General features: G+C 39.9%; 1 protein-coding gene across 11 annotated transcripts in view; it reads right to left on the reverse strand.

Moving 5' to 3' along the window:
* Ryr2 (ryanodine receptor 2) overlaps window positions 1–27,780 on the reverse strand; it is a 575,348-nt gene that overhangs the window by 231,995 nt on the left and 315,573 nt on the right. For all 11 annotated transcript variants that reach the window (XM_040755590.1, XM_040755588.1, XM_040755595.1 and 8 more), the window contains 4 exons: window positions 16,206–16,301; window positions 8,466–8,584; window positions 7,308–7,441; window positions 5,101–5,342 (listed from right to left, as the gene is read on the reverse strand). In XM_040755590.1, the coding sequence (XP_040611524.1) occupies window positions 5,101–5,342; window positions 7,308–7,441; window positions 8,466–8,584; window positions 16,206–16,301 (591 nt within the window). The remainder of the gene's footprint in view (window positions 1–5,100; window positions 5,343–7,307; window positions 7,442–8,465; window positions 8,585–16,205; window positions 16,302–27,780) is intronic.

Below are 27,780 nucleotides of genomic sequence, written 5' to 3' on the forward strand. Positions count from 1 at the left end.
GATAGACACTGATCCACAGCTCAGGGCCCCATAGGTTGCCCAGGCCTTCTCGCTGACACTCACATTTGGGGGGTCCAGATCAGTCCCATGCTGGCCTCCCCACTGTCAGTCTGGGGTCCAAGAGCTCTCCCCTGTTCAGATCAGCTGTCTCTGCTGGTTTTGCCAGCCCATTCTTTGCCAATTTGCTCATCACTCCTCTCTCTCTGTCACTGGATTCCTTGGGTTCAGTTCAGTGATTAATTGTGTGTTTGCCTCTGCTTCCATCAGTCACAGGATGAAGGCTCCCGGATGGTTATAGACATCAAGTTCATTATCAGGAATGGGCATTCGAGGTGGTCTCTCCACTATTGCTTAGCTTGCCAATTGTTGTTACCCCTTTAGATGACCATGCCTACTATGCTGGCTATCATGCTTCCCACCATGATTAGGTGCCTGATCTGTATTCGATCCTATGATTCCCTCTTCCCCCTATTCTACCCCCACCCCCTCAACTTCCTGTTCCCCCATGACCAACTCTCTTCCTCTTCACCCCCTCTCTTCTTCCCAGGTCCCACTCCCCCACCCCTCGCCGTGTTCCCCATCCATTCAGAGGATCTTGTCTCAATCCTCTTCTCTTGGGTACTATGCATATATGCATATCTTTTAGGTTCTTTCCTGTTTCCCAGACTCTCTATCAGTGGAAGTGCAGACTGGCACTATCCTGATCCATGTCTAAAATCCATATATGAGTGAGTACATACCATCTTTGTCTTTTTACATGAAATAGTACCACCTTCTAGAATTACTTTGCTGATAAAAGTAATTATTTAAAAGCAGCAGTCTCAGGCACAGTGGATGGTTGGTGCACTTTCTCTTACATACCTTCTTTATTTCATAAATATAAAATAAAGTCGGGATACTGAAAGCAGGAACTGTCTCTGTTCTTACAGCATATTGTTTATTGTGAGACAATTAGAGACCAATTTGCTTTTGATTTATAATGAAGTTTATTTTATACATGGTCTTGGTTGGCTTCTTAGGTATAATGGTATACAATCAAAGACATGAAGCTATTTGATGAATGTCATACTTTTCTCTATACAACCAATGGTATCAGCCCACTCTTGATGACATCACAAGTCTTTAGCTAATTAGTCCCAAGAGGCATCTACTACACATACCATACTAGAAAAAAAAAGGGAGGCATGGGTTGCTTCAAAACATAGGCTGTCAGGCACTAACTCATACTTTGCTATAAATTTTATTACATTTTTATTTATGTATTATGTGTTTGTTTATGGATTCTGTGATGGTTTGAATAAGAATGGTCCCTATAGGCTCATATTTAAGTGCTTGGTCAACAGTGACTGACACTATTTAAAAAGAATTAGGGGTGTAGCTTTGTTGGAGGAAGTGTGTCAATGAAGGTGAGGTTGAAGTTTCCAAAAGACCACTTCAGGCCCACAGGCCCAGGCTCTCTCTTTCTCTTTCTCTCTCTCTCTCTCTCTCTCTCTCTCTCTCTCTCTCTCTCTCTCTCTCTCTCTCTCTCTCTCTCTCTCTCTCTCTCTCTCTCTCTCTCTCTCTCTCTCTCTCTCTCTCTCTCTCTCTCTCTCTCTCTCTAACTGTAGGTCATGATGTAGCTCTCAATTCCTTCTCAAGCACCATGCCTACTATGCTGGCTATCATGCTTCCCACCATGATGATAATAGACTAATCTTCTGAAACTTTAAGCAAACCCCCAGTTAAATGCTTTATTATATAAGAGTTACCTTGGTCCTGGTGTCTCTTCATAGCAATAGAACAATGACTAAGAAAGATGCATACATACACATTTGCTCAGAAACACGTGTGCCATGACATGCTTATGGAGGTTATAGGACAATTTGTCCATTCTCTCCATCTATCATGTGTGTCCTGGGGTTCAAACTCAGCTCTTCAGGATAGCTGCAAGTTCCTTTACCAACTGAGCCCTCTCTCCATCCCCCATGTTTTGCATAGACACACACACACACACACACACACACACACACACACACACACTTTTTTGTCTAGTATACCAAGAGTTCTAAGCAAGGACACATTTAAAGCATCAGTGGTAGTCTGGTCTATAGAGTAAGTTCTGGTCTATAAAGCTACATAGACAAACCCTGTCTTGGGGAAAAAAAAACAACAACAACAAAAGAAAAAGCAAAAGACAAAAGCAACCACTAGTGGTAGTCTCTACTTTCTCAAATGATGACACTGTTTTGATCTTATCAATATGCAACTCTTTCAGCATCTGAATCATTATTAGGTACATTCTCTAGAACTCTCTAAATATTGTAAAAGCAGCTTTAAAAACAAGAAGAAATAAAAGCATGACAAAGAAGCTCCTGCGGAAAATGTTGATTTCCTTGCTAGTGTCAAGATCTACATTTAATAACAATGTTTCTATTTTAGCCATGATGCCAAAATTACACATTAACTACAATCTAATATGCTGTTCAGCTTTATAGACATGGCTGTGATGAAGCTAATGAACACCTAAGGTTTGCCCGTGTCCTCTTCTCTGGAAAGTCTGTAGCACACAGCTAAGATAGAGAGTGAGTGAAACTCAAGGCTATGCTCTGAATGGCACACATGGTGTGGACGCTTCATGATTCCATTTCCAAGTAGAGGGCCTCTGGAATGGTCATTCCACTGCTTTTCTGCTTCAGTCCACAGGGAGGAGCAGCAGGTAGACTCACAACCGTGGGGATAAATCCACACTGATCTTTCCTGTGCTGCTCCAAAGCCCTCCTCCATTTTTTAAATTTCAATTCTCTAAAACTTCCCAGAGTTTCACATTCTTGTCCTCATCCGGGATGCTTCAGTAATGATGCTGTGCGTAGTTGAGTGTGAGAGAATAAATGAAGATGTCACTCAAAACTTAGTTTAGCGTCAAATCCCTGTTCCAGGGAATACTGGTCTCTAATTACACAATGTTCAGTGGTAAAACATGTGTTCTCTCCTAGAAACTGCCAGTTTGATGCTTTCAATCCTACAACAACCATTAAGAAGAAAAATAGAAGAGCAACCCCAAGGAAAGTTGTCTTGGTTAGAATGTGATGTAGAATTTAGACAGATTCTACCCACTTTATACAGGTCTTCGTTGACTGAACCCCAGATTAATAAAGCATGCCATAAGCCTCTAAATAGAATAAACACAGCATTTAACTACAGCCATAATATGATTTGTAGTTCCTTGGCACTTGATGAAGTATTGACAAAGGCTTGTGGCACATTCATGAGGACAAAGGTTCAGACCCCCAGAACCCATATAAAAGACAGATAACCAGTAGCAGGCATGTCTGTCATTGCACTGTGTGTTGTACACAGTGGTAATGAAATCTTGTCTGAAATTGGGTAGAAGGCACATACGGATACTAGAGGTGGTCCTCTGACTTCTCTTTCTCTCTCTGTCTCTCTGTCTCTCTGTCTCTGTCTCTGTCTCTGTCTCTCTCTCTCTCTCTCTCACACACACACACACGCACACACATACCCCTACCTGACACTAAGAAAAATACTTTAAAATTGAAAGTAAGTTCTTTTGACAACAGAGTTTCAGAATACTTTTCTCCAGGAATTCTGTGACCTGCCATCTTTCCTATAGCACATCCATACACACTTATATCTGCCATTATTTTTCTCTTCGGCACTTTCTCATAAAGGCACAAAACATAGGTTTTAGTTGCAGCAGCATGAAGCTCTTCTAATGTGTCAAAAGGAAAAGTTGCAGTGTAATGTAAGATCAGAGTAGTAAAGTGCCCAATAAAACAACTTTAGGCTTTGTTATCTGAGGAAAACTTTCCCCCAACCAGTGCCTGCAAGGGAAACCCTCTAACATGGTTCATTCATCCAATGGAGGGCCCATTTCCCATGAATCAACTCCCAGAAATGAGGGTAATGGAGTTCAGGGCATTATAGGTCAAATATACCATAAAACAGAACTTAGTCCAACATTTGGCTAAGTGCTCTTTTCCTGTCCTTAGGACCACAGAAAATTAACATGGAAACAAGAAAGGCATTATGGCTCTGATCTGACTTGGTCATGCACTTGTAGGGAGGCAATATAAGCTATTCTGAAGCTCCTGGCTACAAACTTCAAGAGCTAGATGAGCTATACAAAACCTGGCTCCCTCATGACATCTGAACTACCCGTACTGGATAAAAGAGGTCCAATAACTATTGTTATGTAGATGTAACTCTACAGAGTGTTATGAGTTCATTAATCTCATTACTATCAACTCTTGGACTTAATCACTTCAATTTGAAGCCTTTTTTCCCATAATGCATTAGGCCCCCTAAACTAATAAATGAACATCACTTACAACCAAGAGACATAGTCCTGCTTTTATGACTTAAGATAACTTTCTGTGTCTTCCACACACTAAGTGTAACACATGCCAAGGTCACCCAAGAACTGTCATATAAATGCAGCTTCATGAACTACACAGGCCTGCAACATCCAAGTGAATACCAGTACCTGAAAATAATAATATTATGCAAAATAACACTGTGTATTATTATATGATAACTGAACTTTGAAGTAAATCAAAGAATCCCTACTTGTGATCTGGAGAAAGAAATACAATTTTAAAACATATAGCATTTCTAGTAAGTGTTCAGATCAGTACTGAAAATTAGCAGCTGGTATCTTGATTGTATATATGTGCAATTTTAGTTTTGCATACCTGTCAAGCCATGCCATGATTGGACTAGCCCCATGGAGCTTCTGTTTTACTGGTTTTTACACTATCTCACCAAGACCTAAACTAGTCATTGGATTGTATGGTTTTTATGTGGAACATTATATCTTTGCACATACTAATTAACGAGATTAAAAAACACCTGAGATTCTTGCAGTCTGTTCATGCACTAGAATGTTATTTTTAAACACACATTCGTAAGTTTCACAACCTTTTGGAAATGTACTCAATTGTTTTCTTTTTCTGTCATGAAAAATCTGTGTTTCATTAAACTTTTGTAGTCATTGTCTGAGTGGTGAAGGTCTGAACAACAAATGTTCTCAGATTGTAGAAAAGAAAGACAGGCACAAGACTTCCACGTGGAAATTGTTTAAGGAAAAGGGACAGTGCCTACCTGACCAGAGGTGAAGGCCATCAAACCCATAGGAGAAGAGGTCATCACCAACGCCATTGCCACCCCACTCTTCACCCCCGCCGGGGTACGGGGAATACCCTTCGGTAGAAGCCCAGCCCACTCGCAAGTGAGTAGCTTCTGCTGTCACAAAAGGTTCGGTATGGTCCACCATGAGTTCATAGTACCACTTCTTATACTGCGCAGACCCTTCACTGACACCCAGGAAAATATTAGGCCTCATGCTTTTAGACAGAAAAAGACAGAGAAAACTTCCATTGGTTTCTTTATTCATTATTTAAATATTGTTCCTGATTATTCTCTACAAAGTACAAAGCATTAATTTGACAAGCTCTAGAATCATTTAGGAGACCAACATCTGGGCACATTTGTGATCATGTTTCTAGGTTGAGTTCATTGAGGTGGGCATTAACATCCCAATGCACTAGGGTTCTGGACTAAATAAAGATGAGAAAAAGCAAGCTAAGCAACAACATCCAACTCTCTGCTTCCTGAATGCCCATACAAAGTGCCCCTCCACTTTATGTGCCTGTTGCCATGTCTTGCCCCTCCTGTGCCCACAAACTATAAACCAGAATAAATGCTTCCTTCCCACATAGCCTTTGTCAGCTACTTTGTCATGACAACAAGGAAAGTAGCTGATCCAGCATCTAAACCTACATTTTAACAATATCACAGAATTATAAAATCCATCAGTGAGGTAATACCCAGGAAGACAGCAGCCTCAGTTCACTGAGGTGATACCCAGGCAGACAGCATCCTCAATTAACCTTGAGTGTGCAGCACCTGATGTTGGGTTTACTTGGCCAAGTCAATCCAAGGTCTAATAGAACTTTTTCCTTAACTGATCTTTCGAAAATTTCATATCATTACTCAAATGTAGTTCATAAAATGAGATACTTAATACAACAGGATCACATAATAAATGGAGCTGTTATTAACCCAGGACATGTGAATCTTCCTAATGTAAGTGCCATATCACATGGGCTATGATATGATCAACAGTAGCACATGACTAATGAGGATTGTTGCTGTCTGTTGATGCCTTACTTGCTTTGAACAGAAAACTTTTTGGCAAGTTTCATTTAAGTCCATTTTAAGAGTGGACTTACAATATCTGGTGATCCCTGGAGAAGTGGAGGTAGCAGGAAGTACCACTCATTAACATCAGGACTGACATACAAAAAAGCCTCATCTCCTGTTTAAACAATACAACTCGGGGAGCCTGGAGAGGTGGTTCAGTGGTTAAGAGCATAGGATCCTGGTTCAATTCCTGGAACCCACAAGGTGGCTCACACGTGCCTGTAACTCCAACTCTAGGGGATCTGATGTCCTCCTCTATCCTCCAGGAATGTATGTACTATATCCCATGCACTCACACTTATAAAGTGAAAATAAACAAATCTCTTAAAAGCTGCAAATCTCACACCACTTGTGTCTATAGAAGAATACAGTGGCAGAAGCTTAAGGAAGCCCATTTACTCTACCACACAGAGCATTGTGTTGACATGTTTTTCTAGTACTGATTTCTTTTTAATCTAGAGGGATTAAAAAAAGACAACATGGCATAGTATTCACTAGCTCAGCTTCTTCAGACAGACTCAAGCATTACCCCAGTCCCACCCTCATCATCTACAAAAGCAAGACAAGAGCAGTACCAAAGAAACCTCACAAAATACAAACAGCACAGGCCATAGACAAATAACAGCACTAGGTAGCTTGTAGGTGACACTCATCACTGGCAGATTCCCTAAAAGGCTGATCCAATAGAAAAAGCCATTTTATTAGCTATTTAGTTTGAATGTGTTGGACTTGGGGTACTCTATTTTTTATCACCAGCAGTGTGCATATTTGCTGGATATTGAAGAACAGTGTGACTTCTTACAACTACCTACAGCCATATCTGTGTATATAAATGCAGCTACAGCCTGCTTCTGAAGATGCCAGTGACAATTTCTCTACACATGAAAAGTGAACAGAAACTCTTACAAATATGTCTGCAGTAAGTTCATACTTTGCTCAGTTCGTCTATTGTTATTGTATTAACCTTTCTACTTGGTAGAAAATAATGAGTGTTCAATGGGGGAATATATGCAAATCCTTAGTAAAACAAACAGACCTCCTTCTGGCTTCCCTAGAGAGACAACTTGCTGTGGTGTCAAGAGATAACAATGTCTGTGGGAACTTACCTGCTGACATGATTCACAAGACGGGTCTGCAATAAGAGATCTCGTCCTGGCAGGAGATTGTCACAGATGAGATGCTGGTTAGAACGGACAGCAACCCCATGGCAAACACAGAGAGAACACAACACATCTAGGACCTGGGGAGAGACAGCACTTTAAGCAGACTCTGAATTCATCAATAGCACTTTCCACAAGGCAAACACAACCCCAGCTGTGATTGATCCCATCATTTCTCCTCTCTTTCTCCCTTTCTCTGCCTGTCTCCCTCCCACCTATGATGTACATGTGTATGTGTGGTGTGCATGCGTGTTCAAATATGTGTGAACATGCATGTGTGTATGTGCATGTGAAAGACAGGCTGATATTGGGCATCTTCCCGAATCATTCTCCCCACATATATTGAGGTAGGGACTCTCACTTGAACCCAGAGCTTACCAATTTGATTACTCTAGAACCAACTTGCTTAAGGGGGTGGTCCCCTATTTCTGCCTCTCAAGTACTGGAATTACAGGAAATGTCACAATTTTCCAGCATGCATGTGGATGAGGGAGATCTGAACTCTGGACCTCATGCTTTCACAAGCCATTAACCATGCCTCACCCACAGCCTCAGCTTGGTCATTTTAACATGACAGTGTGTGTCCCAGTGGCTCTACACCTTTCTTTCACATACAGAGCAAGAACTGTTTGTACTCTCTCAGTTATGATGACTATATAAGAAACAATCTTACTCCATGGTAACTAAGGATGAAAAACAGTCACGAAAACTTCAACGTCTTGAAATTATCTTATGTTGGCATATATTTCAATTTATTAATTTATTCTTGACTGACACATGAAGGCGAAAGCCATACTGATATCTAGGCTTTCAGGTATGCTTTGATACATGCCCATGTTGTCTGTTTTAAATCATTATATAACATGTTAGATATTTTGATCTCTCAGTGTTTTACTCCTTTTTAGCTTGTTGGACATTTATTCCACTTTTCTCACAGGTGTATATTTTCAGTAGGCAATCACATGCCATGGCTCAAATTTCCTATCATTTCATAATGGGAAAAAGCTTTAAAATCCTTTCTTCTAGCCTTTTGCAATATATAGTCCTCTCTTCCCTATGTAATGATTTTAGAATTCACCTATGAAAATCAAGCAGCTCACTTACCTTGTGGTTTCTTCCATGCTTGTCTAAAAGTGAGATGATGGATTTGATATGCCCTTCTTTGATGATATTCAGAGCTTCTGGGCTTTCTACTAAGACACAGTGGAGAACCTCCAGAATGCCTACAGACAAGGAAAAGGGAAAAGAAGGTGAAGGCTTTGGGAATTAGTTCCTTTTTTAGTTCATTCAACTTCACTTGTTCTATTTGACATGTAATTACTTTGTGCTCAATGTGTTTGCCACAGGGCACTGTGCGAGGCAACAGGTGGCATTTGTCAGAACAGACAGACATCCAAAGTCAACAGATCTCAGTGGAGAGAGGTGTGGAGCTTAGCTGAGGAAGGTGACTATACCTTGGGAGTACAACAGAGCAGTGTGGCAGGCTTGGGGGACTCAGCAAATGTATCCCCCTGCAGATATTCACAGAGGAGGGGGAAGAACAGCAGCACAGGCTTGAGTGGCAGGCACACCAGGGTGCAGTATGTGAGACAAGCAAGGACACACAGTAGCTTGGGGCAGATTCTGAAGCTTTCTGGCATCAGAAATATAACCCTAAGCCAGCAAGAGAGATAGGTGAGTAAAGGCACTTGCAGCCAAGCCTGACAATATGAACTGGATGCCAAGAAAAAAAAACATTTCATTTAAAAAACAAAAGAAATAAGCAGAACATACAGAAATGAAAAATATAAACTATAACCACCACAAAAGTATATGCCTTTCCTTCTTAAGGTTTATAAAAGAACAAAAACAAAATGGGTTTCATTATCAGAATGTTTAGTGTATACTTGAAAAGCTAACTGAAAACCACATTCCTTTTTTTCTATTGACCCATCATTGGGCCAGCAAAATGGCTCAGGCTGATAAGGGTATTTGCTGCCAAGCCATTTGGCCTGATTATGATCCCCAGGCTACATATGGCAGAAGCCTCAAGTTGTCCTCTGCCCTCCACAAGTGGACCATGACATGTACAATGTAAGACTCACAAAAGAGTATGCAGACGTCATTCTCTCAAGTTCTCAAACCTATGCCTGACCCAGATCCTTGTACTCTACAGATAAGGGCAATGGATACTGGCTTCTTCACTGTGTGTTAATCTGTTAAAATAGCCACATCTACTTAATTTCTATAGGACCTCAAAATTTGGGGCTAATTTAGCTGTTTCCAATAGTCTGACAATATTAGAAAAAAAGTCAAAGAAAAACTCAAGAAGCTAAGAATCGAGACATGAGTGTACCACATCTGTCCTCTGCTTCACTGTCATCTAAAATGCAGCAATAAAATATGATGCCAGTAATGGGAAAGTACTTTTAGTAGGTTCCCATGCTATCCTGCCTTTTTTCTCTACATTATTTATTACTACGGAGTACATGGTTGCCTAGTTGTATTAATATCGTTTATTGTGCTGTCCTAATGTATACATTTACTGACAGTGGTTACTTCTCACTACAAATCTGAACTGAGGGACTGTCCAAGAGGCCTTTGGGCACACAGGCTCTCGAATATTATCTGGATGCTATAACATGAGGTCATGAAGGCTGATTCTTTATGCCTTTACATAAGAGGAAGGCAACAGGAACATGCTTGTCCCTGACACCCAGGAAAGGATGAGCCGTCAATGTGAGAGGAGACCCACACACCAAACCCAAAGGCCCTGTCCCGATACCACTAGGCTTGAGGACAGTAACACATTTCTGGGGCTTGTGGTATTTTGTATCAGTCACCAATATTGAGACATTAGCCTTCTACAGAAAGTTAGCCAGCCTCTGCTGTATGCAGGGAAAAAAAAAACCAAGCAATAGAATACTGAGAACAGGTTCTCTTAGCAGATAATCACTTACAAAGCTCACAGCATGCTCAAAACTGAATGTATCAGATATGGCTAGATCTGGATGTAAGCAGTGTATATTACAACACAGAAGAATGGTAATGTGAGAATAAACCATTGACAGAAAGATGGAGGCAACAACAGGAGAATCATTAGAAGCTCATGGGTCAGCTATACTTATGTACATAGTGGTGAACAATAAGGAAGACTATCTCAAACAAAGGTAGGAAGCAAGGACCAATATATGGCATTGTCCTGTGATCTCCACATACATGCCATGCCATGTAATGTGCACATTTCTTCACTCACTCTCTCTCTCTCTCATACACACACATATATATATATACATATACTTGAATATACCATATATACGTAAATGTTAAAATAAATATAAATGATTTGATTTTCAGTATAAGAGAAATGAAATAGCATGGAATTTTCTTTCTTTTTGTTAACAAGGGATAAGTCATAATAGCAAATGGAAATTATCCTAAGTAGGGTTTCTATACCTTACTCAACTGGAGAAAGAAGAAAAAAATGTATGTAACATTAGTATTCAAATGCATAAATTTTAAAAATCATGAGTGCAAGAGCTGTGGCTTCAAGCCTAACTGAGAAAATATACATAATTACATATACTTTGAATTTTTCAGAATGTTTTTTAAGCTAAAGAGGAGAATAAGTTCATTATTTCTCAAACTCACATGATATTGAGAAGGGGAAAAGTTGACAAAGGTTAAATTTTAAAATAGAACACAAATTGGCAAAATCAGGACAGAGATGGAAACCGGAGCTAATGCATAATTTTCTTTTGCATACATAAAGTAACAAAAGGAGAAACATCAGCAAACGAAATAAGCCAAGAAGAGACTGAGGTTCGGGATTGGAAGGTGGGTGTGAGTCTGAAGATTCCCATGATAAACTGAGAGAAATCTCAAACACAGAGCAATGCAACTATAATGTACAGTACAGACTAATTAAGATTCTGATGGCTGCTCCCCTCAGTCTGAGGAGCTACTATTTATGAAGTACAGAGAAACTACAGTTGCCAAAGGACAATTAGGGAAAAGTAATGCCAGTTTCAAAACAGTACATGATTTAAAGACCACATGATCATGTCAGAAATTTGATACTATTCAAATTTCTATTAGGATACATTGATATGTCTCAAAGAGATTATAGAGGCTGGAGATGTGGCTCAGTTAATTAGTAGGGTGCTTGCTTAGCAGGCATGAAGTCCTGGGAGTTTGATCCCAGTCCCAGCACTGCTTAAAACCAGGTGTGGTGGCTCATGCATGTAATCCAGCACTAGGGAATTGGAGACTGTAGGATCAGAAGTTCAAGGTCATCTTACACTACACAGTGAGTTAAAGGCTTGCATGGTTTAAATGAGACTGTCTCAAAGAACAGTGGCAACTTTAAACATAAACACTAGAAGATGTCCCCATGCCATTCTTGGCACCGTGATTGTTGGTTTGTTTTTGTTTTTGTTTTACATTCATCAGTTTATTACTGAGTCCATCCTATGGGCCAGTTTCTAAAAGCTCTTTAGTATTAGCAAAATGAGGAACAAAGAAGACATTACTCCAGAGCTCAGAGTGTTGACACAGATTCAATCTTCCTCTGCTTTTCTTTGACCTCAAGCAAATGACCTGTAATTGCTTGGTCTTGTCTTCTCCATCTCTGAACAGAAATCTGATAGTAGGATGGCAGAAACTCAGTAAAACAGAATGCTCAAGATGAGCTTCCCTTGCCTGGAACATCAGAACCAGCAGAGTTTAGATTTGGGAGATTTCTTCACTGTTGCTTTAGATTGGCATATACATAAAGAGATATTTTAGGGAGAGTTCAAATCTGCACACAGAATTCCTTTATGATAAATATATATGTATATATATATTCCAAAGGTAATTTGACTTATTTTAATATCTACTATACTTATTTATTTACTCATTTATGTATTTATTTACTGTGTATATGAGTGGGCATGTGCATCACAGCATGTGTTGTAAAAGTCAGAGGAAAACTTTGTGAGTTGGTTCTCTCCTACTGTGGGGTACCAGGGGTGTAACTCGGGTCATCAGGCTTAGTGTTAAGTACTTCTACCTGCCTAGCCATATTGCCAGCCTATAGGCTATTTTATTCAATGTTCTAAATAACTTTTCACATGAAATACTGACAGAATGTCACATATGAAAAGGCACAAAGCCTTCTAGTAGACATTGAGTAAAGAATGCAAAACACTGCATTCTGGTGGCGACCCAATACATGAAGTCAGGCATCTAACTTTCCACTTGTAGTATCTTATTGGTGACAAAAATAGGAGCCAGGGGACTACCTGCATTGTGATATTCATTGCTTCTCACTGTTCTCTGAAACTTGAGATGTATGTAAAATACAGTTCCACAATTGCCTATAATAGATCAAGTTCTTAGTCTTGACAATTTCATATATTATCATATCCATCCCCATTTCCTCTCTAGTTCACCACGATCATTCTATCCCAGTCCCCTCCAAACTTCATGTCTGCACATTTGTGTACAGATATGGGTGGCCATAGGTGTGGGACCATCTGTAGGAACATGGGAAATTTACCAGTGGCCACACATAATGAAAGGAAGAAGGGAAGGAAGGAAGGAAGGAAGGAAGGAAGGAAGGAAGGAAGGAAGGAAGGAAGGGAGTTGCTGGGGGAGGAACAATCATTTCTGTCAATTGTCAATAACTCCTTTGTTAATCAATGAGGCCCAGGTAGCATCTTCCCCTTCTGTGCCAGAATTTTGGCTGGATTAATCTTGTGCAGGTCTTGTGCAGAAAACCACAGCTACTGTGAGTTCATTAGTACAATGGCCATGCCCAGTGGTTCCTGCCACACTAGCAGATCTGAATGGTATCCATGCTATGGTACCCACAGCTCTCAGGGTCTCAGCTTCATTAATGCTTAAATAGACAAGGATACCTTTGGGTCCTTCCTTAATAGAAATTGAAGAGAAACTGACACATAATAGGGCAGGTTCCCAGGTCATGTGACTTCGTATCTATTACCCCAAGAATCATAAAGTGGCTATAAACAGCACATTTGCCAATGCCATCCCAATGTCTTTTACCATGTACCAAAAAACCAATTTTCTTTCTAAACATCTCTAGAAAAAAAAGAACCACCAAAAAATTATGAAATACACCAGTGGGGCAGACATAGAAACAGTACAAGTAGTCTTCTAACTCTACATAGGGAACTCCTTCTCTTTTGAGAACTTGCAGTCCTAATGAGTAACAATGTACATTCTAGAAGTCATAGACCTGTCAAACATTGTGTAATATAGGGTATACAACCCATGACTAAGCCAAGCAGGGAATATCTGTATCTGTAAGCCAGAATCCAGCAAACCTTGCTATCCCATCACCCTCAACACTGTACTATAGCTAGAAGTGAACAATGGTCTTCAAGTGACCGTGGAAAATAATTATAAAATCACTCAGCTACATGTCATAAAGGAGGGCACCTTTTATGCCTGACTTTGGAATAGCTGAAGAACTCTTTCTTTGTAAGAGCCATTTTCTAGAGATGTAATTTGCCATCCCCTTTCTCCACCTTCTTGAAGAGAAGTATCCTGAAGAAGATAAAAATGTCAGGAAACCTAGTATCTTTGAAAATTTTTACTTCTGTTTTTCACCCATTAAAACAGGTTCAGTTCCATCTGGAGTTTCTTTTTAGGGATCCCCTCCCCCCACCTGCTACATATCATCTTGTTGATAAAATACAAGATGCCTCCAAAAGAAGGATCCATTCTTTCTCTGTCTCTTCCTTCCCAGTTGCAACATAATACTTTGTGGAGAAAGAAAGTGCATGGAATACTGCTCCCTCCTGATATGACTCAGGAGGGCTTACTTTTTGACAAGGAAAGAATTTATAAATTCTGACACCTGACTACTAAATTAGGGCCTTCTCCTTATAATACTTTACTCCAAGCACTTGAAGTAAATAGTTTTACAAAATGCATTCAATATTTTCCTGCATTCATAAGCAATTACAATGCAAAGCATGGTTTGCAAGTCCAGACCACCTAGCTTGTTAGGATAGGCTAGAACCACTGTCTCCAATGAAATAACCTCTTTCTCTGTGTCATACGAGCCATCTGAGTTGGTGTCACTCAAGTAACTGTGATTGATGGCAATAGGGTGGGAGGCTGGGGGGGAAGGGGAGTGTGGGAGGAGGGGAGGGAGAGGGACATGTAAAACAAGCTATTTAAAATGAAAATAAAAAATGATAAAAATTAAAAAAAAATAATCGACCTAAGAACCTAGTCTCTTTTTAACTCAACACATCACATCTAACTGTGAATCAAGGAGGAAGGTTTCATAGGACACCAGAGGCTTAGACACTCTTGCCCAAGTGGTGGAAGTAATGTCTTTAGAATATGAAGAGCTTCAAAATTCCAAGAAATCAACAATTATGTAGGGTGTTTAAACCACCCTGTATCCAGAAACTGAACACTGTGATTCAAAGCTCTGGCATCTGAATCCCCCTAAGTATCCCTGCACTGGTTTTGCACTGAGGGGAGTTTCCAGACTTCCCATGTAAGAACACATCCATCACTGTAAAACTGTGGGGTACAGAGCACATAAAGGCTGACTCATCCCCACAAATACCACAACAAGAACCAAGATCACCTAGAGAAAAGCCTAGGCATGGGAAATGCTGCACCTTGATCCCTTGTACTAGCTCATGCCAACCTGCCATTTTTCAATGAACTCTGGCCTAGTAGGCACAGATATACATTGTCATGGTTAAAATTTGCACTACCCCCACAGACAGTGGGATTTAAACACTTACATCCCAGATGGTTCTCCATATGGAAACTAAAACAATTGAAGAAGACAAAAGTTGTCAGAGTCTGGGGACAGGGAGGATGGGGAGACACTGGTCAAAGGCAAGAGAGGTTCTGAGTTCCTGCCTGGAACAAATATCCTGTTTTGTGGACAGTCTTCAAGTATTTATGAAACCTCTTCAAATTCACAATGGTGTTGTATCATTAGGGAACCTGACTTCCCAAATTCACCAAAATATTTTTGTGCCTTTAAATTACTTTGAAGGGAAAAGTAAGAAATCTAACATTTTGTGTGTTTGAGTATATCAGGACTGATCAGTTTGAGGAGGAAGAAGAATCCTAGTTCTTTAGTGGATTTCAGGACTTCATCATTAGACATTTTGTTAATGTAAATGACACAGTTTTTCTAGATCTCTACTGTGAACCCATGTTCCCTAGAAAAAACTATACCTTCCACTGACCCTTCTGCAAGACTGAGTAATTGATGGGGAGGTCATGATTGTGGTGGAATGGAATGGTACAGGTCCAGAGCTTAATTATGATTTACCTTGTGCTATCTTCAGCATCCTTAATAGCCATGCTCACCTACCTCTGAATATCATTTAACAGCCCTGTAACTAACAGATAAAACCTCTCATAATGTATTACCCTATCAAATCCCCTGTTTCCACCAACCAGAAGGTTGAGCGCCATCAGACAGCTACGAGTCTACACCCGTGCTTTCCTGCTCTGTTGTTAATTCTTCTACTCAGTGTTCCTATTGAAGCACTTGGAAAGTGCTCTGATTCATGACTTTTTTATTCTGTTACTATACAAACTGTATGAAACTGCTTCTACATTGGGACATGGAATTTAGGGTGACCTAAATCTATGTCCCCAGGCTTTTGAGTGGACTCTTCTCTCCTTTCAGGAGCTCTGTTACAGCATCAACACTATTCAGGAATGACAGTGACTTGATAAACAAAAATATTCAAACAATTAAAAAGAAAACACATAATGCTGAACATGCAAACTTGCTTTGTCTTAAAGAACAAGAAAAGAAGTAAACAGGAAGGAATATCATCTGCATCAAGGAGAAAACTAGGAACATACCAGAGGATGCTTCCAGTCTTTCCAGTCTGCTGATCAGCCAGTCAAGGGAGCCAGAAAATTGAGCACAGTTTTTACGATTTCCTCTAATTAGAGCCGCTGCAAAAGAAGAACTCACATTAATGTGATTTTCAAGTTCAAGGACCATAGTAAGGTTGCAGGGGGCATAAAATATGGGATGGAGGGAACAAAGCATCTTCCAGTGTCATCTAAACCATATGCAAATGTAAGTTTATACATATTCACACACAAAAAAGAAACTGGATATTTTTGAAAATGTGTTAGCATCTTTGGGAGGGAACTGAAAACTCCTCTTCTCATTAGAAGGCAAACAATTCCAGAAAGTAACGATTAACATGGGATGGGGGGGGGATAATGAAGAGTAGCAGCAACCAGTGCTCTGGAAATTTCCCCACTTGGATTCTAACATGCACTGCTTTTAATTAGCCACCAGACTGAACTATTTGATCTCCCCAGAACCCAATTTTCACACCTATACTCCAAAGAAGTTAAGAACAAATCAGATTGCCTGAGACAAAATAAAAGGACATACAGCTAGCAGCTATGATTCTAACATGTATGCTGGGCGATGGAACTAAATGAAGCAAGGGGAAAGGATGACAGGCTGATAACTAATAAACTTGTAAGCCACTCATGTGTATGTATCTCTCTTCATTTAGAAGTCCCCAGTCATGTAAAAGACTGGAACAGTTTAAAGAAACCTATTTTAACTTTTCCTAGTCTTACGATTCTTAGCTTCTTTACTAAAGACCCTTTCTCACATGAAATTATTTCCATGAGGTTATATACTCAAATAAAAAAATTCAGTTTTCCATTTAAAAACTCAGCAGATTCAGTTCTGTGACAGTAAATCTAGTAATCTTCTTTAACAGAAGTGCTATGCTTAGACCTGTAAGACGGTTCAGAAACAGTGTAAGTGCTCGAAGGTGTGGGTGAGATTTTTGAACAGCATGACATTTAAAGGCAGAAAGATTTCCCCAGAGGGACAGTCATTACCCACAGTCTTGCCACACTAGGAAGCAGATTGAAGGACTGGAGTCTGAGGCTCTTGCCTGCAACCTACTATTTAAGAACAGGAACGTGAAAAGCCTATGGTTAGACTGTGCAAGTCACACTTAAAGATGTCCTTCACATCTCCTTTCCAAGTAAGACAATGAATAAAGCTGATTCATGTTCTTACAGTAAAATAGAAAAAAACCCCACAAAGGATGGGAAGTTTTCTCTCCCTCTGCCTGAAGGGAGACTTGGAAGCCTCAGAATAGGATAAGGGGTTACATGCAATGTCTAGGTCTGGGGACAGGTGCTTGTTCCCGAGTCTGCCAACCCAACTATGGTGGAAGAAAAGAACTGAGTCCTGCAAGTTGTACCCCAACTTTCACATGTGTACCTTTGCATGACTCTGCCTCCCCCTCCTCCAACAACATATAAGGCACACAAATTTTAAAAACTCAGTTAATAAAATAAAGTTTTTCCTTTCTAAAAGAAAATAATGGCAGCAATATTCAACATAGCAGTCTTCATCTGATAACAATTCTCACCTCCAAAGTACAATTTAAGTAAGGACACAAGACAACATTCTTCCCTAATGCTAGAAAGAAAGACACAATTCCTGCAACATTCTTTAACTGCTGCCTTACTGGCCTTAATATCTAAGGCTTTGCATCTTCCATACATCCTGTTTCCCCTCAGTTCACTAAGAATTGTTGACATCAGAGTATTTGGTCCTGTGTGTGGCCCTGTGAATGCAAGGGAGTGTAAAATGTGAACAGAATACAGGGGCTTGTCAGTCTTCCTGTGCTGGATCTTAAGTTCTTTTAAATCTAACGTCTGCCTTATTAAACCTCTTCACAGTGCAGAAAGTACAAGAGAAACCATTTCTCAGCTCTACAAAAGAATAAGTATCTGCCAGTATACACAATAAAAATATCCAGTGTTTAAATAACTGTAATTCATCTTATGTATAATAAAAACATTCTAACTAAGCTCTTAAGAAGCAAATGCAAGTTCACAGAACTAATTTTTATCAATGCTGAATAATTAAAATCTTTAAACTACTGACTAGTTAGAATATAAAAGTTAGAATTCTTAGTTTTCTCTGTAGGTGTGTTGTCCATTTCTTGTGCCTCCTGTCCCCTCATTTCAGGCTTCTCTGGGCTCGACCTTCATTGTGCCATGCTTGCCAGGGCAAATTGGTGACCAACATTCTGGCTCAAAGACTATGTGTCTATGTCTATGGGAAGTTCAGGGCACTGTCACCCATTCAGGTATGATACTTTCTGTGTAGCCCAGGCAACTTCTAATTCACCATCATTCTCCCTCCTCAGGGTCCTGAGTGCTGGGGTCATAAGCTTGTATCACCATACTAGGCCTTAATATTGGAAACTAGTTTTTAAAAATCATTATTATGTGCCGGTGAGATGGCTCAGTAAGTAATGATACTTCTTGTTAAATCTGATGGCCTGGGTCAGTCCTAGTAGCTCACAGAGTAGGAGAGGTCAGAGTTGTCCTCTGACCTCCACACGTGCTCTGTGCTACATGAGTCCACATGGATATACACCACAATAAATACATATAGTAACAAATCCTTATTCTATTATACAACTTGGCGGCTTGAACAAAATCATTCCTATAGGATCATGCATTTGAACACTCAGTCACCAGCTGGTGGTGTAACAAGAGGAGGTTTAGGAGTGGTGGCCTCGTTGGCAGAATTATGTCACTGGAGGTGGAGGTGGGCATTGAGAGTTTAAAGATTCATTCATTGTTGGGTCTCTTGGATTCATGTTTACAGTTCAAGATTGGAGTTCTTACCACACTTGCTGCCATGCCTCCCGGCTGTGACAAACTCTTATTAGCCCTCTGGGACTGTAAGCCCAAATAAACTCTTCTGTAAGTTGTCCTGGTCATGACGTTTTATTATAACAACAGAGAAGTAACTAACATATACAAGTACTCAGTTATTCATTTCTTATTTCATGTGGTGAGCCTAATTTAAAATAGTGTGACTGATTGAAATATTTTTTACTTAAAAAAGAAAATGTAACATGGATTTCATAGAAGCAGTGCTTTGGATTTTGAATTCTGTTTCTGAGCTATGAGTTTGTCATTCATTGTTGTCTTGTTGTGCTGGGTAATTATTTCCAGTCCGCATGCCATCATGAGAGCCACTGGGTGATGCCCAACAATATATTATATTAACATCATTTGGGGAACACAAGTGTTTAACAAATTGCATGAGGCCATCTTCCTTTAAAATAGGCTTCATACTATATGATCGTATTCATTTGTGGGGTTATATTAGTGCTCTGGGCACTTTAAGACAGGCTATGATAAACAATAATGCCTAAAAGGTTAAATGTATCAGGCACATTTTCAATTTACTGTATTTTCAAGTTATAAAGTGTGTATGAAGATGTGACTATCATGTCCTGAAAAGCACCTGCAGTATTGTGATATCCTGATTCAAACTTTCCCCAAGGAATGACAGCCAGGGAATTGCCAATAGATTGAAACTTCAATGTCAGACCAGGGATCCCTCATTCATCAGCTCTATTCAGCCATCACTGGGAAGCAGCCCCAAGTCAGAAGCCATCTCACTAGCCTCTCACACTGCAAATGCACAGCCTACAGGCTCTCACTGCCCAAACAGCAGGGGCTGAGGAAAGGAGAATCCCAGAGTTTAAGAACATGTAGATTACTAAGAATACACTTAGGATCTATTAAACACTGGAGAAGAATTTAAGAGAGTCTTAGAGAAATCAGGACATTGTCTCTGAGAATTAGAGACCTTGGCAACTACAGTTTGGTGATCTTGCCCAAAGATGCTGGAGTAAAAGAAGCACCCATGGAATCAGGTGTTCTCTATTGCTCATGGGCAGGAAGCGCCACAGTGAGGCTGCTCTGTGTCTACTCAGTGCGGCCACTGAAGCAGCAGGATGGCTTTAGGGTGGGCTTGTGTCACTAGGAGCACAGAATTAAGGAAGGGTTAACCATGAGTCACCCAGAAGAGAGTAGTTACTGTTTCACCACAGGAATTGTGAGGCAGATGGGCTCTTCTGCGACATTCCACTATGCCTGCAAGAGAAAGTGGTTCTTAGCTCCTGCCAGGCCTCCCAAGGATATCAGTTTTAATATTCTGTACTGAGTGTACAGCCATATAACCAAGTACTAATAGTGCAGTCTCCCTGTCCTCACCAGCCTTAACAGATCAGTAGCAGCTGCCTGGAGAAAAAACTGCTTAGAAAGATGGTATCAAGGTCACATTCAGACTTACAAACACAGAGCCAAGCTCATATACAGGCAGTGGCTTCCTGAAGCTATGGGCATGCACCAGGCTCTGTGGCCTTCTTGCCCAACTGCCCAGCCTTCTAAAAGTATTAAGTTAGTGTCCTCATGCCAGCAAGATGCTTCAACAGGCAAAGACACTTTCTGCCAAACCAGAGATTTAAGTTTGATCTGAAACTAACTTCTACAAATTGTTCTCCGACTTACACTTACACTTATGCATGCACAAGTGTAACATGCACACACACACACATACACACATACACAAACATAAAAAATAAATAAAAACCTTTAAAGTGGAAAGTCCTACAAGCATATAACCATACTCATAAAGGTAAAAATCTCAATGTTGCTAATAAAACAAGTCCTATTAAACTATATCTGTGACTGTCATTGCTATTTCATGGAGATGAGATTGACAAAACAGTAAAACAGGGAAAGCAGCATCCCTTGATTTACAATGCAATGCCTATCCAGGACCATGAGGAGCAAGACAGGAAGTATCTCAATTGCAGGAGGAACTAAGGACAAGGTATGCTGGTACAGGACAAATCCTCATTGACCCATTTTCTCCAAGGGCCTCACCTCTTAGTTTCTATTGCCTTAAATGATGCCCGTGTGGTGTTAATCTTGTCAGCTTAGCTGGATCTGGAATTAACTACAAGGCAAGATTCTGGGGATACCTGTGAGGAACTGTCTTAATGAGGTTATCTAAAGTAAGAATAGACCCCTAGATGTTGGCAGCACTTTCCAGTGGCAGTCCAGATAAATGGGGATTTCTACTGCTGCTGGATCTCTTCCCTGTTATCAAAAGCAAGAATTTTCTGCTGTGCAACACAAGTTGAAGACCAGCAGCTCTCTAGAGATCCTTCAGACTCTCAAGTATGAGGCAGCCATGGTTGGACTACCCATCCTATATTGTGAGCCAAGCTAAAAATCTCCTTTTAACATATACTCATTCTACTAGTCTGCCTCCTCCAGAACACCTGTTCCTAATAAACCATCATAATATGTCTCCATTTTATTAATACAGTGGTTAGGTCAGAGCCCCTATAGTCCAATCAGATCCCAAAAGCCCCACGTAAGGCCCTGGAAACCAAGCCTCTACCTCCTCAACTCTTCAAGGATTCAGACTGTTCACTTCTGCTGAACAAGAAAGAAGGACAGCCTGTTCTGTTTGTTTTCTGCTCCGAATCCTCAGTAAATGAGTATTCATGGTTTGCCAAAGGGCCATATCTCAGACCCCTTAGACAGGTATTCTGGCTTGTCTGTATCCCATAGATTAATTATCTGGACGTCAGAAAAGATGTATGAATGAGGGCCATAGCAATGCTCCTCCAATTCCAAGTATAGGTGTCTATGACATCCTGATGTCTTCTTGACAGCCGCTCATAAATCCACCTTTATCAATCTCTATCTAAGACCCAGCCTCACTAAGTCCATGTCAAGTACCAAATTGTTATAGATTATCACTCTGCCTTCTGTGTTTGCTCTCCATATGACAAGCACCCCCAAAGGACTGAGCAGCAACAGCAGGAAACAGCTCATTCCCTCCATAGCTCTTGGAGAGAATCTAATGTCCAGCTATTTGGGTTTTGTTTTATTTTGTGCCTGTTTTATTTATAGTGTGTGTACATGTGCGTGTGCATGCATGCGCGCGCGCGCGTGTGTGTGTGTGTGTGTGTGTGTGTGTGTGTGTGTGTGTGTGTGTGTGTGTATACACTAGCTGTAGGGCCCAGGACCTTATAAAGGCTATACAATAATGTTACCCATAAGGTATGTCCTTGCAACCTGTCTACCTTTTTGGAAGAATCAAGAAGGGGGGAATCATGAATTTGAAGTTGATATTTAAAGTAAAGCTTTTGAGAGCTAAGTAAAATAAGCTACATAGGACTGTGACATGGAAATATATTACAGAACTTTAATGACTTTGGCAGAACTGAAACTTATAAACTGAAGTACAAACTCAGGCTTACAGTCTGGAGTCAATGAAAACTTCTGGAAGGTAGAAGTCTCTGAAAGTCAAAATGTAATCTATATTTTCACTTCTTAAATTTCTTTTTCTGGTCATTAAATAAGTGGTCACTAGGATGTAAGTAAAAATGAAAATAGGTTCAGCCTAAAACCCTTGCCAGGAGAGTAATCCCACCCATTGACACTGCCTGGAACACCAGACCCACAGGGTGGATGACCCTAAGACCTAGAACATAACCAACTTGACTGTGACTGGAGGAGGGGAAATGTCAATGTAATGGTACCTAACGATATTCTGCAGTACCCATAGATTGGTGCCTAGCCAAATTATCACCAGAGAGGCACCATCCAGCAACTGATGTCAACAGATGTGGAGACCCAAGCCAAGTATTAGGCTGAGCTCAGGAAATCCTGCTGAAAAGAGAAAGAAAGGATTGTAGGAGCCAGAAGAGTCAAGGACATCCCAGGAAAACCCACAAAACCAACCAACCTTGGCTCATGGGGGCTCACAGACACTGAAATGACAAACAGGGAGCCTGTATGGGACTGACCTACATTCTCTGAATATATGTGACAGTTAGTTGATCTTATTGTGGGACTCCTAACAGTGGGAGAAGGGGCTATCTGACTCTTTTACTGGCTTTGGGGACCCTGATCCCAGCCTTAATACACGGGGAGGTGCCTCATCTTACGCAACTTGATATGCCATGTTTTATTGATATCCATGGGAGGCCTAACCTTTCCTGAACAGAAATTAGAGAGGGAGTGTATTTGCTGGTGGAAATAGGACAGAGTTGTAGGAGGGACTGGAAGGAGAGGAAGGAGGAAGGAGGGGAAACTGTGGCTGGGATGTAAAATAAATTAAAAAATAGTAATAAATAAGAAGGTAAAATAAATATTAAAATGAAAATAAAGCAAAGGAATGTTATAAACTTAAATTTGTTTCTCATAATTCTATCCACTTGGAATACCTCTAAACCATTAAACTACCTTGTATATAAGAGGAAGGACTCTCATTTTCACTGATATATAAATGTCCTAGGGTTTGAAAAAAATAAACTGGAACGAATAGATAGCTTTTTTCTTTTACCACCACACATCTAAGTTGCATGTGCTACCACTGTTGTCAGTCATAAACACTGTTCATATGAATAAATATGACACAGAAGTAGAAACATAAGCTAAAAATCAAGATTCCCCTGCTAAGAAAGAGGCGGTCATGTAACACTTTTCTGTATATTCTTACACAATATCAACTGGACACAAATTGCCTCCTCTGAACAGCTCTGATTTTATGCAGTTGGAATCTTTTTTATAATAAGATTTGACTTGATTTTTTCTTTCCTTTTTTAGTTTTTCGAGACAGGGTTTCTCTGTATTGCTTTGGAGGTTGTCCTGGAACTTGCTCTGTAGGCTGGCCTCAAACTCATAGAGAATCACCTGCCTCTGCCTCCCAAGTGCTGGGATTAAAGGCATGCACCACCAATGCCTAGTTTTTATTTGATTTTTAATTGTAAGGAAAAGAGAGGGGAGAGAGAGGTATGGAGGGATGGAGGGAGGAAGAGAGGGAGAGGGAGAGAGAGTGAGTGGGTGGGAGAAAGAGAGAGAGAGAGAGAAAGAGAGAGAGAGAGAGAGAGAGAGAGAGAGAGAGAGAGAGAGAGAGAGAGAGAGAGAGAGAGAGAGAGAGAGGAGCAGGTGACTTCAGATGTCAAAAGAAGGCATTAGATCCCCTAAAGCTGGAGTTACAGAGACTGTCATTCACCCAATGTGGGTGCTGAAAACTGAGCTTGGGTCCCCTGCAAGAGCAGTACATTCTCTTACCCACTGAGGCATCTCTCCAGTCTTACAGTTGGAATCATAATCACATAATCAATATGTAGTAAATAGAGAAACAACTTGGTCTGCTTCATACAGTTTTCCAAATTATAGATTTATCTTAATTTTCAATGATTCCATAGTACTAAAATAAAGTATGCCACCAGCTCTGTAGCTCTATAGTCAATCCCCTGTTGATATAAAGACTGCTTTCAATTTTATGCTATTTACAAGTAATTCTACAATGGATGCTCTTTTCACATTTATACAAATACATCTATAGTACATATTTCTTAAAGCAGAGTGTCTGAGAACAAAGGAGCACAAATATCTAAAATTTTATATGTGATCAGACCAGATTGGCAAGGCTGTTAAAAATTTCATCATTCATGCTCCATCCCAGAACACATTAGCCAACATTTTCCCTAATTATGGGTATGATGAAAATTATTTTCTGTGCCAACCTATTCAAAACATAGAATTCTTATTAATTTGTATTTATTTGCCATGGCAAGTTTTATTACTGAATTCATTATTGTATTAGCTGTTACTTCTATCCATTTATTTTATATTAGATATTATTTTTCTTCTGGGTATATAAAACTCCACATTTTAAAGGAACTAATTAGTATTTTACTTTCATGGAAACTTTGGCATATTTCTCCAAGTCTCATGTTTTTGATACTATCTATCATGCAAACTATTGTATGTGATCCTGCTTACTGTTTTTGGTTAGTCACATATTACCATTATTTAATAAAAATGCCATGAGACAGTGAAGGCAGCTCAGTCAACAGCAGGACACATCCTTGCCAGCACTCATTCCTACTGATATCTTTTCCATTCTACTCCAAGCTCCTTGAAAACTTACACAGATGCTGTATTTTGAGCATCACTGTCCTTCAGTTCCTGGATCAGAGCATCTCTCAGAGCAGGTATTCAACAATAGTTAACCCACTCATGAAATCTGTGTTATGATCTGGTTATTGGATTGGGACACTCACATGTTGCAATCCTAATCTTTATGGATGACACTAAGAGATGGAGTCATTGGGTTGGAATGAGGTCATTAGAGTGGAGAACTTATCAGCAGGGTTAATGTCCTTACAGATATCCTAGAGAAATGCTCTGTAGAATATGGTCAGAAGATATCTCCATTAGACTGTCTCTCAACAGTCCTCTGTAGACACATGGTATGCTGATGCCTTGCATTTGGACTTCTGCCTCCAAAAGTATGGTAAATTGTCATTGGTTGTACATAATTCATCTATCTACCTTATACATTTTGTTACAGCAACTCAGAATCCATGAGAGATTCTACTGGCATGGAGACAAACCAGACACTAAGCCCATGATCCCCCAACCTGGATGACTCTGTACAAGAATGTCTCATCCAGAAACCAGGTGAGAAGCTGAGGTGCTTGGGAAGCAGGCAGAAGGGAAAGGGAACATTTCTCAAGGAGAGACATTTAAATAAATAAATAAACAAATAAATAGTCAAAAAATCTGGGAAGAATAGGTACAGATGTAACTTAACAAAAGACTCATTCAAGGTCTGCAGCATGGAAAGGCAAGAGTCAAGAAACATGAACACACTTGAGAAAATCCTTTATCTTTTGCTGCTTTCAAAACCCAGTTTATTTTTTAGTTTTATTTATTTGTATGTGCTTTGGGGGTTCACTTGAGTACAGTATAAACAGAGTCCATAAGAAGGTGTGTCAGAGTCCTGGAGCTGTGAATATAGGACAGAGGGAACCCAACTATATCTTCTGCAAGAAAAACACATGTGCTTAACCAATGAGCCATCTATTCATTCTGAAAATTAAATTTAAAAGTAAACTATATTTATCAGCCTGAAACTATTCTGTGTTCATAGTACCATACAGCTATTACACTGGCAAGATGTAAATTTTAGGGAACTCTAATTATGTCAATATTAAGTAATAGCACCATCAAATCCTTTCTTAATCAAATGAGATAAATAATTAAGAAAGATTGTATAGACACTAAAGAATATTCAAATCTTGCAAATTTTAATTAATTATACACATTCTGGAACTATAATTCTTCATTGGAGGAAATACTAGAAAGAGGCAATGCAGTGCAACTTACAAAAAGTGAATAAGGTCAGGGATTGGAAAGGAAAAGGAAAGTCAGACATGGGATGCCTTGTTCTAAAAAACATAGAGACCAGTGTTAGAGTCAATGAAGATCCATGATGGAGTGAGGGTGTGTTATCCAAGTTCTGATATTAAGATAGGAAGACAAGGGAGCCAGAGTCAGAAAAAAACAGCCAGAAGCTTTACAGTATTTCAACATCCTGGAGACCTCTAGCTCAGCCCTAGGAATCATTGGTGACTCGGTATCACACATCCCATCATTCCCAGATATTCAACACCCTCACATAACATGATGTCATTTTGCATACAACCTGTGTATATCCTGCCACACGCTTTACATAATCTCTGGATTATTTACATCAGATGAAGTGAACAGTTGTTACCCTGTAGTGTTCAGAAAATAATGACAAGAAAAGAAATCCATCCATGTTTAGTTCAGACACAGTATTTTTCTATTATTTTCAATTCACAGCCTCCTGAAAGCGTGGATGCCACACCTATGAATATGGAGCTGACTGTATTTGCTGATAATCAGCTAGGTATGGGATGGCGCAGGTACAGATGTATGAAGTGAAGACACTATATCCAGAGAGAGAGAGAGAGAGAGAGAGAGAGAGAGAGAGAGAGAGAGAGAGAGAGAGAACAGAATTTAAAACTTTTAGTGCAGCAAGAAGTATAAAGAAACTTTCTTTCCTCTTTCCATCACATCTTGATTGGAGAAAGTATGAGAAATAAACTAGCACTTTCTAGATGTGAAAACCAAACACCAGTACATTCTAAGAATAATCATGACCATGTTATCTTCTACAAGTTTAATCTAACATTCCTTGTCATATCCAGGAGATGTACATAAGGTTTCTTTCTCAGTGCATGTTTGAACTACAACAGAAGTTGAAGACAAAAGTAATACTATGTTAACAAGGGCAAAGGATGATCACAGAAAATAACCAAAGGAAAGGGGTGCTGGGAGATAGGGAGGAGACAATCAGAAAAGTACCATGCTGTGCTAAACATGGAGACACTAAACCAAATACCAGCTACCCAACCGTGTTATGGTAGAATCATTATTACCACTTCATAGACAGCATTCAAAGAAATAGGTGTCAGTTGTTATCTGCCTGTCATGGTAACTCAAAATTGGCGGAATATCACTAGAAGCAGGCACCTTTATTTCCTCCACTTCTCCAATCAGAACACTGAGTTTCATCTGTATCCAAACTCACATCAGAGGCAGAGGCTGGATTCTGGGGAGAGGGGAATGTATTTCCTCAGAAGCTCTTGGCTACAGGTGAATTTATGCTTCTGTTTCTCAATAAAAGGGCCTAATGAAAAAGCAGTAAGAGGCCCATTGTTTTTGAATAATG

The sequence above is a fragment of the Mesocricetus auratus genome, unplaced genomic scaffold, assembly GCF_017639785.1.
Source record: "Mesocricetus auratus isolate SY011 unplaced genomic scaffold, BCM_Maur_2.0 Super-Scaffold_100013, whole genome shotgun sequence".
NCBI lineage: Eukaryota > Metazoa > Chordata > Mammalia > Rodentia > Cricetidae > Mesocricetus > Mesocricetus auratus.